The sequence below is a fragment of the Hemicordylus capensis genome, chromosome 1, assembly GCF_027244095.1.
Source record: "Hemicordylus capensis ecotype Gifberg chromosome 1, rHemCap1.1.pri, whole genome shotgun sequence".
Lineage (NCBI taxonomy): Eukaryota > Metazoa > Chordata > Lepidosauria > Squamata > Cordylidae > Hemicordylus > Hemicordylus capensis.
Window position 1 is genome coordinate 256176610 of NC_069657.1, and position 18328 is coordinate 256194937.

The 18328-nt window shown below is 43.3% G+C and overlaps 1 protein-coding gene across 9 annotated transcripts in view; it reads left to right on the forward strand.

Annotated features, from left to right (window-relative positions):
- KIF16B (kinesin family member 16B) overlaps positions 1 to 18328 on the forward strand; it is a 180399-nt gene that overhangs the window by 9544 nt on the left and 152527 nt on the right. For all 9 annotated transcript variants that reach the window (XR_008313368.1, XM_053284535.1, XM_053284534.1 and 6 more), the window contains exons 2-3: positions 9225 to 9294; positions 12509 to 12622. Coding sequence is in view for 8 of the 9 variants with exons in the window: in XM_053284535.1 (XP_053140510.1) it covers positions 9225 to 9294; positions 12509 to 12622 (184 nt within the window). In the remaining variant the exon portion in view is untranslated. The remainder of the gene's footprint in view (positions 1 to 9224; positions 9295 to 12508; positions 12623 to 18328) is intronic.

Here is an 18328-nt window from a genome sequence, read left to right on the forward strand (position 1 = left end):
AACAAACTGAGACTGAGGTGCTTATTGTGCGGGGTCAGAACTCAGGAGACAGTTTTGATCTGCCAGTTCTGGAAGGGGTTACACTCCCCTGGAAGGGACAGGTATGTGGTCTGGGAGTGTTTCTGTATCCAAACCTCTTTGGTGCCTCTGGCAGTTGCCAGAGGTGCTGTCTATTAGCTTCAACTGATATGCCAGCTGTATCCGTTTCTTGAAATAAATGACCTCAGAACAGTAGCACATGTGCTAGTAACCTCCAGATTTGACTACTGCGGTGTGCTCTATATGGGGCTGCCTTTGTATGTAGTCCAGAAACTGCAATTGGTGCAAAATGTGGCAGCCAGGTTGGTCTCGGGGTCATCTCAGAGACCATATTATTCCTATATTAAAAGAACTACACTGGCTGCCAATCAGTTTCCAGGCAAGATACAAGGTGCTGGTTATAACCTCTAAAGCCCTAAATAGTTTGGACCTGGGGTGTTTAAGAGAATGTCCCCTTCACTATGAGCTCCATCATCCATTGAAGTCATCCAGAGAGGTTCTTCTATGGTTGCCACCATTTCATATGGTGGCTACACAGGGACGGGCCTTCTTTGTTGCTGCCTTGAGACTTTAGAATGTGCTTCCTGCTGAAATAAGAGCCTCCCCATTTCTGACAGCTTTGAAAAAAGTCTTTAAAGACACATCTATTCACCCAAGCTTTTAACTAGAATTGTGGTTTTAAATTGTTTACATGTTTTTAATTATTGTTTTAATTTGTTTTATGTTGTAAACTGCCCAAAGACATACGTTTGGGGTGAGCTAAAATATATATATAAATAAATACTTCTCTGATGCCACAGCTTTTATGCTTAGCTAGTGATAATTATTTTGGGTTTATCTTGTGATATCTAAAAGTGCTCCCCCCATCCTACTATGCTGCCTTATCGTGGCGGGGTGTGTGTTTGTGTTCCTGGGAGGGATGAGTGAAGTACGCTGGGAGGTATACTCCCAGTAGGGTTACCCAAAGTGTGAAGGTCATCCCAGCTGCCCAGCTAAAGCAAGCAGGCACCTATATTGGGCAGCAGTGATATAGGAAGGTGCTGGAGGCAGACGATCACTTCAGTGACAACGACAAAGGCATCACTTCAGACTGCGTGGGAGAAGGCAATGGTAAACCACTCCTGTATTTTAACAAGAAAACCACATTGATAGACAAAATAGAATGATTGTTGATGTAGTGCCGGGTGAAAGGCCCCTCAGGTCGGATGGTTCTCAACATGCTACTGAGGAAGAGCTGAGGATCTCTCAGAGTACTGATGGTGTTTATGATGTGGTTAGGCTAAAGCCTTTTGAATGTCTACCAGCTGATGTTGCCGTGAGGGAAAAGAAAATCCGAAGCTGCAAAGACAGAATTACAGTGTCAACATAGAATGTAAGAAGCATGAATATGGGAAAGTTCAACACAGTGAAAGATGAAATAAATCGACTGCAGATTGACATCTTGGTCATCAGTGAATTGAAATGAACTGGAATGGGACACTTTCTGTCAGAAAATCATACTGTTTACTACTCAGGACACGAAAACCAAAGAAGGAATGGTGTTGCTTTCATAGTCAGGAAGGATATAGCTATGACAGTACTTGGGTACAATGCAGTCAGCAACCAACTAATATCAATTAGATTTTGTGGACAACCCTTTAACATGACAGTTCTTCAAGTCTATGCCCCGACAACTGATGCAGAAGAAGAGGAAGTTGATGAGTTTTATGTTCAAGTTCAGTCTGAAATTGACAGAACACGCAAGCAAGATGTGATGCTTTTGGCTGGAGACTGGAATGCAAAGTTGGCAATAAGGAGGAAAACACAGACTGTATGGCCTTGGAAACAGAAACGAAGCAGGAGAACAACTTACTAGTTTCTGCCAAGTCAGTGATCTCTTCATTGCTAACACATTCTTCAAACAACCAAAGTGGTGCCTATACACATGGACATCACCAGATTGAGTACACAGAAATCAAATGGATTACATTATTGGTGCAAGGAGGTGGAAGAGCTCTGTATAACAGCAAAGATGTGGCCAGGGGCCAATTGTGGAACAGATCATAAAATGCTCATGTGCAAGCTCAAAGTCAAGTTAAAGCGGAAAAACAAAGCTATCTAGCTTCCACAATATGATTTTGAGAATGTACCCACCCTTTTAAAGGAAAACATCCGGACAGAACATGGTGAAACAGACTGGTTCCAGATCGGCAAAGGAGTAAGACAAGGCAGTATACTTTCTCTTTCTTTATTCAACTTATATGCTGAACATATACTGAGAGAAGCTGGATTGGAAGATGATGAGCGTTGCTATAAAGTTGCCACGAAACATCAATAACTTGCGCTACACTAATAACACCACTCTGATAGCTGAGAATGTGGATGATCTGCAAGCTCTAGTAATGAAAGTCAAGGAGCACAGTGAAAAAATGGAACTACGACTAAATGTCAAGAATACTAAACTAATGACAATGGGTACAGCAACCAGCCTCAGAACCGACAATGAAGACATTGAAGTGGTGGATATCTTCTGCCTTTTAGGATCGACTGTCAACAGTAAAGGATCCAGCAGTCAAGAAATACGCTGGAGATTAGCACTTGGTAGGGTTGCAATGAAGTTCTTGGAAAGGTTATTTAGATCCAGTGACTTGTTTATACCTACAAAGATTAGAATCGTTCCGACAATGGTTTTTCCCGTGACACTCTATGGATGCAAAAGCTGGTCTTTGAAGAAGTAAGATAGAAAAGGCATTTATGCTTTTGAACTTTGGTGCTGGAGAAGACTTTTGATGATACCATGGACAGCCAGGAAAACAAACACATGGAACATAGAACAAATCAATCTAGAATTTTCACTTGAGGCACAAATGACCAAGCTCAAACTATCGTACTTTGGACACATTATGCAAAGACCCAGCTCCCTTGAGAAATCTATAATGCTGGGAAAAGTTGAAGGAAAGAGAAGAAGAGGACGACCAGCTGCAAGGTAGATGGACTCAATTACGACATCAATGAATGCACCGCTGAGAGACCTTAAAGGCTAAGCTGAAGACAGATCATCCTGGAGAAAATCTATCTATGTGGTTGCTAAGAGTTGACGGCACTTAATCAATCAATCAATCACAAGTGCTTGGCCGTCATGAATTCTTAATTTTTATAGGTTTCTTGAGACTTAGTGACCTTGGTCACTGCAGAAACTTGATTTTTCTATTGAAACAAGTTTAAGATCTGTTCCTGAAACTTTTCTTGATGTGGTTTCTCTGACTGTTAACTGCCAGTTTAACAACAGAGCTGTTGCTGGCTTAGCAATATTAAAAATTGCTGTGCTCCCTTTTGGAAAAACTGCTTGAGGAGAAGTATTTCTGATATGGAGTTTATTTAACTTTGATAACACTTCCTCAAAAATAGTGAAGCTGCTGGACTGAGGATTTTCTATTCTGTGCCTGTTCTAAGCAAGTGCTGGCATTGGTAGGTACTACATCATCTTGTGCCAATGTGCTTATCTAATATAAAGACCTCAGTGGAAATGGAAGGGAAACTGCAACAAGCTTTGATCAGTAATGCATCTCTGCCTAGACTAAAGTGCAGAATTTTCTCTCTCTTTCTGAAGTTCTAAAAGACTGGGAATCTCCATTTATTTCTGTGGTTAATGCAGTTATTAGTATTTCCACCACTGACACCATACTTATATATCTTTGAGTTCTTAAGGCTGGTAGGGACTGACTGAATGTTGTCCTTCAGTAGCCAGACTGCTTGGCACTCTCCACTATTGTACTTAATGTCTGAGAGGCACCATATTTCAGGGTGTGACTTTTGAGGTGTTCTGGCCTGGTTTACGGTAGCAGGTTGCCTGAGCCCATCTGGTTCATCTCGTTGCTTCAACAGAAGATCGTCCAAAGGTTCTGACTACAAGGCAGCTGTAGCAATGAATAAACCATTGTAAAATATTCAAGCACACTGCAGATTAGGTATAAAGGCAACTGGCTAAACTGGCTTCACAGGTACAATACTGAGTTCTCTGTCTGCTACTCCTCCCTTCCTTGAATTACAAACAGTTGCCAGGCTAAGATGAATCTTCATTTCAGGTAGCCAAGTTGTTAGCATGTGTAAGGATCAGAAGTTTTGTTCAAAGCCCACCGTGATGCTGTTGGCTTCATTCTACTCTTACTGCTAAGGAGCTTCTTGTTATGTTATGATTATTCTTTAATGGGGCATATATGTGTGGGGCATAATCTCTTCCCCCTCACCAACTTCCATATCTGTTGTAACTATCAGTGTATTTCGTCTGTGGTCTCTTCCCCTCAGCATCTCCCTGAGCCTTGAGCTGCACCAGCTACTGTATGTGGCCTATTGGGCAGCTTGCCCATCTCTCCTCCTTAGCTTTCCTCCTGCAAAACGCCAAACTAAGCATCCGCCTTAATAGCCTAATGGTAGGGCTGTCTCCTTGATTCATAATGCTGTAGGACTGTTTGACTTTATTTATTCTTGACTTTCCTTTATTTGTTCTTGACTTTCCTTTATTCATTCTTGTTTTTTGTTTTTAATTAACGTTTTACTTTTGTTTTTGTCTTGTAAACCGCCCAGAGACGGAAGTTTTGGGTGGTATAAAAATATGTTAAATAAATAAATACATTTAAACTTCCTTGTCTGTGTAAGTAGATGGGATTGCATTGACAGTTGGAATTTGTGGCAATGGGATTAGAGAAATCGGCAAGAAAGTCCACCGCAAACTGTATCAAATACCAGTGGGGGCGGGGGGGGGAACAAAACAGTAAGATAATGTAACATCTATATTCAACACTGTCTCAGAAATGTAAAATATACAAAAACATATACCTCAAGCCTACAGGTTTTTCCTGCATTTTGTATATTTGAGACAGAAGTATTAAGAAGGGTCCAGATTAAGTTAGTCATGACTAACTTGTCTCATTTATTTCAGTGGTGCTTACTCTGAATTCTGCCCCTTTTGCAACAGTTGTTCTTCACTAGTTCACGTATTTTCTTGCCTATTAATCGGTGCATTGTCTGCCTTCTTCTGCCCACCTTTGGTTTTTCCACTGTGGGAATTGGAGAAGCCATCTTCTTCTCTCGATTCATTCTTGAGCTAAAGGGATGAGGTCAAGACTGTCTTTCAAAGCCCAGCTAGCAATGTACTGTAGTAGTGGAAGCTTTTCTTAAAACCAATAAATAATTTATAGTTGGTTTTGTTTTAGCTTTGTTGCTTCTGATCACTTTCATTCTAAGGAATTATTCTATTGTAATAAGCAGGTGAGCAGCCAGGAAATATCCCTGAGGAATTTGCCTGACACTGTTGATTGTTTGTCTTGGTTATAAGCCAAGAAGTTGTTTTGCTGTGATTATGGAACTCAGTACAATGTGTGCAATGGCAATAGAAAGAGGCTTATGGCTAGATTTGAGAACAAACCTTATATCATTTCAGCAGCACCACCAGACATTGTGAATGCAGTAAATCCATCAAGTGTCTAGGTTGACATGCCAGCCTAGTCTTTTAGCTCCCATTATTCAAAGAAGAAAAATGAAGGCTGATGGCTGTCTAGAAAAGTTATTTCAAGATTGCTGAAGGACTTCATAGAAGCTTTAGAAAATGGGGAAGGTAATAGGCTCTGCTTGGGGAGCCTGCAACTTGTTGCTTCCCCAAAGCCTTTCCACTAGATGCTGCTGTGTGTCCTTGATGGTTTTAGGGAACCATCAATGTCTTTGTGACAGCAGTAGTCACTGAACCGTTCCTACATAATATCAGACCTATTTACACGTACCCGTTACATAAAAGAAAGGGACAAAGATTGCCATTCTTAACTTGTCTGGAAACAAAAGACGGCATCCAGATCTTCTGCAGAGAAGCTCCTTCTGTGTGCAGAAGGATAGTTAGGGACATAGGAAGCTGTCATATACTGAATCAGACCATTGGTCTATCTAGCACAGTTTTGTCTACACAGACTGGCAGTGGCTTTTCCAAGGTTGCAGGCAGGAATCTCTCTCAGCCCTGTCTTGGAGATGCCAGGGAGGGAACTTGGAACCTTCTGCGCTTCCCAGAGCGGCTCCATCCGCTAAGGGGAGTATCTTACAGTGCTCACATATGTAGTCTCCTATTCATATGCAACCAGGGCAGACCCTGCTTAGCTAAGGGGACAAGTCATGCTTGCTACTGCAAGACCAGATCTCTTCTTCCTAATGAGTTGTGCTCATGCAGCAATTTATACAAGTGGAATCTCCAACTGTTCACAGGAAAAAAAACTTTTGCCGGTAGTGATGCTCTGCATGAGAGGTCTGGATGTTCCCCAAAGGGTCTAGAGTGTACATTGATGTACAGTGATGAGCAATAATCAGCACAACTAGTTGGGAAGTGCAGCCGAGTGACTCTGTGACACTTGTAGAAGCAGGAGGTGCATGCTTTGGGGCGAACAGCAACACCGTTCATTTACACAGGATTCTCCTGCTTCAAGACATGTTTCTGTACACATTTACACCATTTGCGGAGTGTCTTGCTAAAAACGGCCACAAGGATGGACTACAGTAGTGATGTACCTGGACTGGTCCGGAGGCCATTCTACAGGCCTCCAGACACGGGCGGTTCAGGGTTTGGATGGATTGGGGTGAGGGGTTCCTTTAAGGGGGGGAGGGTTTACTTACCCCTTCTGGCGTGCATATTCTCGTTAGTAATCGGGGCGGCAGGATACCCCTTTCCCTGCTTGGCTGCAAAAGGCTTCAAGAAGGCTTCAAGTGTGGCAAAAGGCCACATGTGCCAAAGGCTTCTTGAAGCCTTTTGCAGCCAAGCAGGGAAAGGGGTATCCTGCCGCCCCGATTACTAATGAGAATACGTGTGCCGGAGGGGGGAAAGCGGCGGGAGGGGTAAGTAAACCCTCCCCCGCCCTTAAAGGAACCCCCACCCACCCAATGCTGGACCGCAGCTCCACGGTTCCGTGCACACACCTAGGCTACAGCTGGGTAGGACTAAAGAGAAGGGAAGGATGCAGAGCTCTGTGAAGGGTGCAAACGAGGCAGTGGATAGAGGCAGAGATCCAAAGGGATGGAGAGTGAGAGGAAGTGGGGGCAGGGGTGTGGAAGGTGGGGCAAAATGATTGGAAAGGGAATTTTGAGGCAGGCAGTCCACCACCCATTGGCTAGGGCAAGCTTGCACAACATAAACCCCAGGGGCTGTATCCAGGCTGCGGGGACCTTTTTTCCTGACCCACAGGTAGGAATGTGCTAAGCCTGCTAACTGAGCAAAGAGACACCTTTTTAAAGTGGTGATTGTCTTATATTTAGTGGGGGAAGAGGAACTGGCCCTGTCCAACCCCAGTACAGCATCCTTTCAGTGGCTGTTGCTGGTATCTGCCTTATGTTTCTTTTTACATCGTGAGCCCTTTGGGGACAGGGGCCCATCTTACTTATGTATTATTTATTTTTCTGTGTAAACTGCTTTGAGAACTTTGGTTGAAGAGTGGTATAGAAATAGCAGCAGCAGCAGTAGTAGTAATATCCTGCAGCAACAGCATCCTAGAAAGATGGACAGCTGCTCTTTGGGTCAGTTTCCTCTTCCTCTGTCCTCTTTAAAACTGCTCTATAGAACCAACCTATACATGTTTACTCAGAAATATTCCAAGTGTTCCCAGTGAGGCTTATTTTCCTCTCCTGGAACCTAACCCCCATGATCCCATTGCACCAATAACCCAGTATTTGCGGTTTCCATATCCACGGTAGTGGCGGAGAATGGAACCCCTGCAAATACTGAGGTTCTCCTGTAGTAGCTACTGCAAATTGAAATTCTTTTAAAACAATTAGATTTTGCAACTGTAATTTCGAGGCACAAATAACCAGGCTCAAACTATCATACTTCGGACACATTATGTCAAGATCCGGCTCCCTTGAGAAGTCCATAATTCTGGGAAAGGTTGAAGGAAAGAGGAGGCCTACCTGCAGCAAGGTGGATGGACTCTATTATGACAGCAATGAATGCACCACTGGGAGACCTTAAAGGCCAAGTTGAAGACAGATCATCCTGGAGAGAATCTATCTATGTGGTCGCTAAAAGTCGACAATGACTTGACGGCACTTTGTCTATCTGTCTATCTGTCTGCCTGTCTGCAAACTAGTGTTATTTAGTACATAATATTCCTTTTAAAAAGGAGACTTAGTAATTTCTTTCTCTGTTCATACAAATTCCATGTTTGAAAATTTGTGTGATGAGGAAGCTGATTTAGGCTAGGCATTAGGAAGGATTTCCTAATTTTAGGAACAGCTTTTCAGCACTGGAGCAGTCTGTCTCATGCAGTGGTGGTGTCTCCTTTTCTAGAGGTTTTCAAGCAGGCTGAGTGGCCACCTGTCAGGGATCCATGTACTGACTAGTGGGTTGAACCAGAGGACGTCCAAGATCCCTTTAAAGATTCTATAACCCTGAGGGGATGTGGCAGTTATTCAGATGTGCAATAAGTGCCTGGACATTTTAATGCTGTTATCCTATATAATAAAACCCTAAGGTACCTGCGTCTGTGTCCTGCGTCCGTGTCTCTGGCAGGTGTTCTGCGCATGCGTGGCGCGCGCGTACGCAGCAACGGACGGCGTTGAGTCCCATGGGACTCCAGGACACCCTAGGGAGCCAGCCAGCCACACGGGGCGGGAGAAGGGGAAGAATGAGAGAGCGAGGGCGGGTTGAAGTCAGGGCCGGGAGAAGCAGGCTGGAGCCGCCAGGCGCAGGCAGTGTGGCGGCGGCGGCAGGAGGAGGAGGAGAGGACCAAGAGCAGTAGGCGGCCTAAGGGAGGCGGGCAGGGAGGGTGCCGGCCTTCCCGGCTATCGTGAGAAGCGCCGCCAGCAGGGGAAGGGAGGGGAAAGAGTGAGGGAGAGGCAGGCGAGGAAGGGAGCGAGTCAGTGGCTCTCCTGCTACCAGCAGCTGAGGGGTCTTGCAGGCTGCCGTCATGGTGGGGGCCAACGGCGGCGGAGCAAGCGGCCCGGAGAAGTGGGCCACGGCGGCGCGCCTGATAATCATCCTCCTAGCGCCCGTTAATGTAACGGGCTTAATGACTAGTACTAGTATAAAAGAGAAGGGGCAGGAATTTGAAACAGGTGCTCAGGTAAGTTCATTGAAAATGGTAGCAAAGGTCCAGAATGAAACATGAAACTAGAGTTTATTGTAATATAGTGTGAAGCCCCCCCCCGCATGTGCTTAATCTAGTACGTTTATTTTTCAGGGAGAAGGATCTGGATTCTAAATTTATTATTTCAATGGAGAAAAATAAAACAACAATTACAAATATAAAGGTGAGTGTTTTCAATCATATAGGTAATATTTTTCCTACTTTATTTTGTCTCATCTGCTTTGGATTCACTTCCTGGCAAACTGTGCTACAACACAGGAATGCTGGAACCTGCCCTATACTGAGTCAGACCATTTAGCTCAGTATTGTCTACTACTCTGATTGCCAGTGGTTGTCCAAGGATTCAGGCAAGAGTCTCTCCCAGCCCTACCTGGAGATGCCAGGGATTGAACCTGGGATCTTCTGCATGCAAAGCAGATGCTCTACCACTGAGCTACGGCATCAAGTGTCTGCAGCTAGAGGCACACATATGTAAGCCTTTTTACCATAGAATAGGCAAAAGGTAACCTGAAGATTACAGGATGTAATCTGTGATGTGATGCTATGTTTGGAAAATAGTACTGTACTTGGAATGTTCTTCTAGCAGTTCCGGAAGACTGAAAAGGTTACTTTCGTGTCTTTATGCATTTTAGGTTGATTTGTTCTCTTCACGCTATATTAAACTTGTTGTTTCACTGCGGTTAACTGTATTTAAGATTAGTTTTGTGATTTTAACTATTAGTCTGGGAGCATAGTGTACAAAAAACCTATTTTGTGGCAACATTTGTGAGAAACTTGTACAGGTGGTTTTGTTTGATTTGAAATCCTCTCTGGATGAAGAATTACAATGGTGCCATTCTTGCATGCATGACACTTGGCTGTGATGACATCATCAAGATGGCCACCAACACACACGTATTAAACCTCATTATCTCCATAATGATTTGGTCAATTTTGTTGTGCAAGGTGTGATTGGAAAGGTATTTTCACAAGCTATATAACATTATTTCTGGTGATTTTTTTGGCCTTTTTTTACATACCAAAAAGAGGAGAGAGTGATTTTTAGCACCAATCTTGAACTAATTGGTCAGGATCAGACCAATTAGTCTTAATCAGAGTAGACCCATTGAAATAATGGTAGTTCATTTGGTCAAGACAAATTTAAATACCATTATTTCAATGGATCTACTCTGAGTTGGACTAGGCCAGGATAGTGGCCACTGTGTGTTAGGGAAGTGCACAGAACTGGTTTGGAGGTGGGCGGTTTGAACAGCGGGCGGTTCCACCGGTTTGAAGGCGGGGGGTTTCTGCTTTAAGGGTGGGGGAGGGTGCACTTACCCCTCCCTCCGCTTTCCTCCCGCCGGCGCTCTGTGTTTTAAAAGTCCACCAGGGCGGCAGTGTACCTCCCTGCCGCCCCGTTGCCCTCTTTACCAGTAGTAGGAGGAAGTATCTGATGTACCTGTGCATGCCAGATGCATGTGTGGGCACGTCGTGGACGCGTGGGTGCACATCGGGCACATAACGATACTTCCACCTATTTCTGGTAAAGGGGGCGGCAGGGAGATACACTGCCGCCCCGGTGGACCTTTTAAAGCACAGAGCACCGGTGGGGGAGAAAGCAGAGGGAAGGGTAAGTGCACCCTCCCCCGCCCTTAAAGCAGAACCCCGCCACCTTTGAGCCTCCCCTGCCCGGTTCTGTGTATATCCCTACTGTGTATAGCAAGGCTGTAAGTCTATACACACTTTCCTGAGAGTAAGCCCCAGTAAACACAACTGGGCTTACCTCTGAGTAGACATGCATGGGATTTTACTTTATGTAACAATAGGACAGTTGGTGAAACTGGATTCCTGTCCTTCTCCAGGTTGTTGCTACAATCTATAAAATTATTTACAATAAGGTACTGTATATTAGGTCTGTGCACGAGAAAAAACATGGTATTGGATCTGACACGATATAATCCAACATCGAAATTGTCAGAATTGGAATTCTCATATTTTAAAAAATATCATATGGTTGGATTGTGTTAGATTTTCAGTTGGAAATTCTGACAAATCAGATTTTCCCCCTTAGGGATCAATGGGAAACAAAATTTAACAACAACTTTGGAATGGTTTTAAAAATTCACATGGTGGTAATACATGATGAGAGCACTAAGTGCATTGAATTTGAAGGTAATCGGTCAATTAATCGATTTTTAATGATTTTTTGAAAAAGTTCTTAAAACTTTAAAAAGTGCTATAAATTTATTGTTTCATGGAAGAAAGTGCAGGAATTGAAGCCCCCACTCAGAGGAAAAGCCAGAAAGTTGAACCGTAGCAGCTTCCCTGCTAGCATCTTGTACAAAAAGCCAAACTCTATTTTTTTCCTACTCCAAAGCCGTAACTCTGCAATTGGAGGAAAAGAAAATAACCAGATCATATGAGACAACAACACAGACCATAAGTTCTTTTCCAAACCATAATTATGGCCACATTTAGCTAAGGACTGATCCAAGAAGTTGTCTAACTTAAAACAATGTATCAAAGCAAGATGTATTCTAACTGATAGAGAGGGGAGGCCTATCTCCATTCTTAAGTAAGCAACAGGAGTACCCTGGGGGAGGCACAGAATTTTCCTTAAAAAGGAGTTTTGAACAGTTTCCAGCTGAGTGATCATTTGTTCTTTCCAACTTCATATCTCAACCCTATAAAGCATCTGGGGAATTACCTGTCCCTGAAAGATTTTTAGAGCTGGGGCAATAAGCAGTTCATCTTTAGAAAAGAATTTCAAAATAGCCCCAACGGAATGACATGCTGCTATCAAAGTGGCATCCAAATGGCTCTTCCAAGTAAGAGTTTTATTAAACTTGATTCCCAAATACTTAAAGGAAGAGCTTTGCTCAATTTCATGTGAATTGATTGACCATCTATGCCTGATTTTACTATCGCCAAAAGCTACTACCTTAGTTTTATTGTAGTTAATTTTCAACTTTTTGTTCTCACAATAGTTAGCTAGGTTAGAGAATATCCTACGAGGAGAATGAAATGCTGCTTGTCCAGGGCCCCCGCCCCTTTAATTAATACCTCCAGGAGTTTTTGAGTTGAAAAGGGGGAAAGTGCACAAATAAAGGATCTGAGAGAGTCCATAGGAACTAATCTGGGGTGCCTTTTTACATACCCCAGATACCATCTATGTAGTATTGTCTTCTGTGTTATAAATAATATTAAAAATATTTAAGAGTTAAAAAATTAAATGAAGGCATTGTCAAATACATCTTCTTGCTTAAAAAAAAAATTGGCTGTGCTAAAGAAAATAAACAAACTTATGTCAATAATCCTGTATTTTCCCAGAGGTGCTGAAAATGTACACCTAGTCTGTCAGCATGAAATACAGTACTTGACTTGGTCTTTTTCTGTAGATTCCTGAGGGAGGAAGTGGAGACATGGGACGAGAACGGACTAAAACATTTACATATGATTTCTCCTACTTCTCAGCTGATGCTAAAAGTACAAACTATACATCTCAGGAAATGGTAGGCAGATATATACCTGTGATTCCCTTTCAGAATTAAAAGATAATGCTGTGTTCCTGCTTTTTCCAACTGAACTGTACAATTTGGAGGTGCCACTGATGTTTGAAAGAGAAATAACTATATAAACACTATAAGTGCTTCCATAATATAGTATATTATGTAAGCTATATATTATGTAGCTTTTTTGTATTTGGGGTGCATGAATCTTGTACATTTATAGGAGAAATTTCAGGTAACCCTTGTTTAAACCAAAATATTTGGAATAAACAGGTGACGGGTTGCATTCACCTCCAATTTGCATTGGTATTTATATATATATATACCTCCTAACTGAGCAAAGGGGGTACCTTTTGAAAATGACAGCTCTCTTATATTTAGAACGGTGAGAGCAACTGTTTCTGTTCAACACAGCATAGAGTCCCTTCCCATGGCTGTTGCATATCTTGTGTTTCTTTTTAGGGGGTGAGCCTTTTTGAGACATGGAACTATGTTCTCATTCTTTTTCCTATGTAAGCTGCTATGAGAGCTTTTTTGTGGTGGTGTGTGTGTGTGTGTGTGTCTAAAAGTGGTGTATAAATATTTTAAATATATGGATTGCCTATGATCCTGTTGGGTAATTAGGGTTTGACAAGATATATTGAACAATTCAAATGAACCTAATCTTAAAACTTCCCAAAGCCAGTAATGAGAAGGTCTCTCAAGCATTCAGGAAGCTACTGAGAAGCAACACAGATATGTTTCTTGGATTTCTAATTTAAAGTCTTCAGTTTTTCTTTCCTCCTTGGGTTATCTGATGAAATATAGCCCATAAAGAGCCCATCTGATGAAATATAGCCCATAAAGAGCCCCTGGTGGCGCAGTGGTAAAACTGCCGCCCTGTAACCAGAAGGTTACAAGTTCGATCCTGACCAGGGGCTCAAGGTTGACTCAGCCTTCCATCCTTCCGAGGTCGGTAAAATGAGTACCCAGAATGTTGGGGGCAATATGCAAATCATTGTAAACCGCTTAGAGAGCTCTGGCTATAAAGCGGTATATAAATGTAAGTGCTATTGCTATATTTTCAAATGTGATTTTTCAAATCCTATCCATGTTTAATTTGGAAATGAGGCCCATTGAATAAAGTAGGACTTTGATGAGAATATGCACAAAATCAAGCTGTAAGTGTTCACAGAGAACTTCATGTAACAAGAATATGCTAGGTATTGGTATGCATATTGTGATGAAACAGGGGTTACTCTATGCTTTTATGGCATCTACCCTCAGTAGAGAGATTGCTCTGATCTCAATCTAGGAGCAACACTGCTCCTTCGAGTTAGGCTGCCACCAGTTGAAGACTGATCTAACGCCACTGACCAGGATTAGGAATGGCTTCAAGAACCTAGAACTGTCTTGCTTGGGACTTACAGGTCCTTTACAACCAGAGTCCACACAACCCAGTTCTAGACAGTATATTATTCTGAAAACAACTAGACAGTAGTGAATGATCTTACGAGGCATATGGGGAAAAGGTTTGCAAATAACTCTCCAGAGCCTTTTAAATCAGACTGAAGCCGCTTCTAAGTATATGAACTTTATTAAGAAACAAGGGTAGCACACAGAATAAGGAATTGGAGGGAAATATTTTGAAACTGGAGATAAAGAAAGGCACACTGAAATTCAAAAGAAAATACAAAAGCATTAACTGACTAGTACTGACTTTTACCTTAGTCTGTCAGTAGGCAGGTCCTTGACTGAGAGAGCATTAATATCTACAGGTTCTTTTCTGGAACACCCATTTGCAGATGGAAAAGGGTGAACACTGGCCAGGCCTTTGCCCTCTAACTTTAAAACCATGACAGGGGGTGAGTTGGGCCCAGGTGAATGTGGGTCTCACACCTGTCCATAGTTCAAAGAGTATTCCAATTTCCTCCCCTCCGGAAGGTGAGATGTAAAGTGTCCCTATCTCCTATGTCAGATAAGATTAGGGAATTGGTGAAGGGCGGGTCTGTTAGACATTGTGGAGTGATGCTCTCACTTCATGATGATGGAGGTCTGTGATTCGTCACACATGTATACCAAGGAAGTTATAGAAATATGTGATCTTAATGATGATCTGGTATCCTTCACAACATGAGCTTTATACCTGCACAGTAGTCCACGATGATGGATTTTAAGCTCCTCATAGTGTTCTGAAGCTCTGCCCTTAACACACAGAGCGTGCTTGGTATCTTCAGCGGCAGAGCACTTCTCAACTCAGTTCCTTCTTGACCTCTGTTGTGAATAGTTACCTTGGTTTTTTCTCCTTGTGTTTGGTTCCTGAAATTCAAAGTTCATGGCTTGCTTTACTAGTTTTCTCTGACCTTGGACTGTTTCTGACCTTCTCCAACTTCAACGGCATCGACTTCGGAGGCCTCACTTAGGTCACGACCATCAACCTGGTTATCGATCTGGATAGCAACATCACACACCAAACTAATTACCACAGAACAAGATGAATGAAACTATGAAGCGCATGAAAAAGTCCAGGTTTATGGCTAGGTTCTTCATCACCTCCTCCACTCCTCAGTCCTACACTCAAAGGCTTAAGAGATCTGACAAACTGTACATAGTTGTACAACCTCTATGACAGGAAGGATACCAGAAAATTCTTCCAATATTCTCAGAAATGCTCTTTCTCTCAAAGAAGTAGACAACAAAAGATCAAAACCCAGGACCAATCGAAACAACATCTTTGACTTTGAAGTCCCCCTGCCATTTGGGACTTCTACACCCATAAGATGTGCACCCTTCCTTTAAGCTTGGGGTCTTATCACACCCAACGCCTGGGCATTAAGTATCATTTGCACTGGCTATGCAATAGAATTCCATACAACTCCCCCTTTCATGGGAATAAGACTCCTCCTACCTTCCTAATGGAAGTTCAAGAACTGTTGTCCAAAGGAGCAATAGAACTGGTTTCACAGAAGCACCAGTGGGCAGGGTTCTACTCCAGATACTTCCAAGTACCCCCAAAGGACGGTGGTCTTTGACCTATTCTAGATCTATGTTCCCTCAACAACTTCATCCTCATGAAAAAAAAATTTGAATGCTCACTCTTCAATAACTTCTCCCACTCCTAGCAGAGGAACAGTGGCTTGCCATGCTAGATCTAAAAGATGCATATTTTTACATGGGGATTCAACTGATCCTGGACAATGCATCTCTTCCTCTTCCTGCCCTTCCCTCTCCTGTCATGTGTTCTGAGTAAAATCCTGCAACACAGGACCTAGTGCATAATACTCACGCCATGGTGGCTGAGACAGCATTTGTTCCTCCTCCTATGGCTGTCTCGGGACCTCCATCGCTGCCTCCACTAGCGTCCCGACTTTCTCTCGCAGAATGGGGGCCAGGTGCTCCATCACAGCCTCCAAACGTTGAACATAACTGCATAGAGGCTGAACTTCTAGACCAGATCTTGCTCCACAAGTGGAAAGCCTCAACCAGAAGCAACTACTGTAAATGGAAAAGATTAGTAAGCTATGCAAAGCCTAGCGGCTTTGAACCAACTTCTGCCTCTGTGCGCCAAGTCCTCCTATATTTGACCTCCTTGGAACATACTGGCCTCTCCAACTTATCAAGGCTCATAGGTCAGCCCTGTCTGCAGTACATTCAGGACAGGACTCTTAAGACCTTGTTTTCCCACCCTGACTGCAAAAGATTTTTAAAAGGCCTTAACAACTCTTATCCTCCAGTGAGCCCTGGAGTCTCTCCTTGGTTCTTTCTACCCTTACTGAAGCACCCTTTGAACTGTTATCCTTAGCTCACTCACTGCCCTCCGAATTGACATTCCATTTACTGTGTCTCCCCCGCCCCCAACAAAGTTATGTACACTGATCCCGCTTTCCTACCAAAAGTTATCTTGGAGTTCCACATTACCAAGACATTGTCCGTCCAACATTTTTCAGGAGCCCTGTCTCTAACCAGGTGGTTAGTGGAGAGCCAGTGTGGTGTAGTGGTTAGAGTGCTGGACTAGGACTGGGAAGACCTGAGTTCAAATCCCCATTCAGCCATGAGACTTGCTGGGTGACTCTGGGCCAATCACTTCTCTCTCAGCCTAACCTACTTCACAGGGTTGTTGTGAGGAGAACTCAAGTATGTAGTACACCGCTCTGGGCTCCTTGGAGGAAGAGCGGGATATAAAATGTGAATGAAAAATAAATAACTAAATAAAATAAATAAAATAAAATAACCTGGGGCTCTATCTCCATTTCCTAGACATGTGGAGAGCTCTTGTCTTCTATTTGAACAAGACTAAGGACTCTTTAGAGAGTCTAATAGGCTCTTTGTTACCTTCAGTGGTCCTCATAAGAGCCAACTCATCTTTTGTCAAAGACTTTCCGAATGGCTGGTCCAGCTGATTTCCATCTGCTATGACAAACAAGGTGTTGCACCACTGGACATTATCAAAGCCCATTACGCCAGATAAATGTTCATTTGTACTGCTCATTTGTCCAACATTGCCTTTTCTGAAATACATAAAGCTGCTTCCTGGTCTTCCAGCTTACCCTTTGTTAAGCATTACACCTTGGACATCCACTCTGCGGCCAAGACTGGTTTTGTAAACTGACATCCTCTATTCACCTCCTTACTAAGAGAGCTCGCTAATTGCCCATGTTGTGAAGGATACCAGATGACCATTAAGATAAACAGGTTGATCACCTTTATCTTATTTTTAAAAAACTTTTGGTGATCCTGTATCATTCACAACACCCACCCAGCCTCCCTGCTTTCTGGTTCTACCCACTGCACTTACCTTGATTACTTTGTGAAGTCCATTTCTGCACAGCAGCCACTCAGGAACTGAGCTAGGAGGTGCCCTGCTGCCAAAGTTGCCAAGTGTGTGAAGGGTGGAGCTTCAGAATGCTATGAGGAGCTTAAAATCCTTCTGTGGGGACTATTGCACAGGCATAAAGCCCACATTGTCAATGATACCAGATCACCAAAAGATAAAAACTTACAGGTAAGCAAACTGTTTTTCTAACCTGGCTAAATTACTGAACTCTGGTAGTATTTTAATTTCTTTCTCAGATTTCCCAACTAACTTGAGTGAAACCAATATTTCTCCCTACTTATGGTCATTCAGAGGGCCAGTCTTTGATCTTCAGAGTTGTTTGTTTTTGCTTTTGGGAATGCATAGAAACAATGGGTGGATCGAAATCTGTTGGTGCAGTGGCACACTGTCCATGGAAGCTCTTTACATAAGCAGGAGAGTTGCACAAGGGCCCCTTTCACTTGCAGAAGGACCCCTTGAATCAGCTTCTTTTGGGTATACCCCTGCAGGAGTCTCTCTCTCTCTCTCTCTCTCTCTCTCTCTCTCTCTCTCTCTCTCTCTCGTAGGCATATTCGTCACTAATCCCATGTGTGGCAGCTCTTGCGAGAGCAGCCACCTGGGAGATAGCTACGGGAATGGGGAGACAATGGCAGCAATGGTGGGCCGGGCCAGCCATCGGGAATGGGGGAGACAATGGAGGAGGAGGAGGAGGAGGTAGGCCGGCCTGGGTACACGACCCTTCTGGGTACCTCCCTCCCTGTATACACACACTTTTGAGTCCCAGTGTGACTGCAGAACCATGGCCCTGGATCTGCCCACCAAGATTTGCATGCTGAGAGGAGCTTTGGACCTCTTGTTCTCAAACAGCAGCATCCTATACCACAGGGCAGATGTTTTCTGAAATGGAGGGGAGTTTT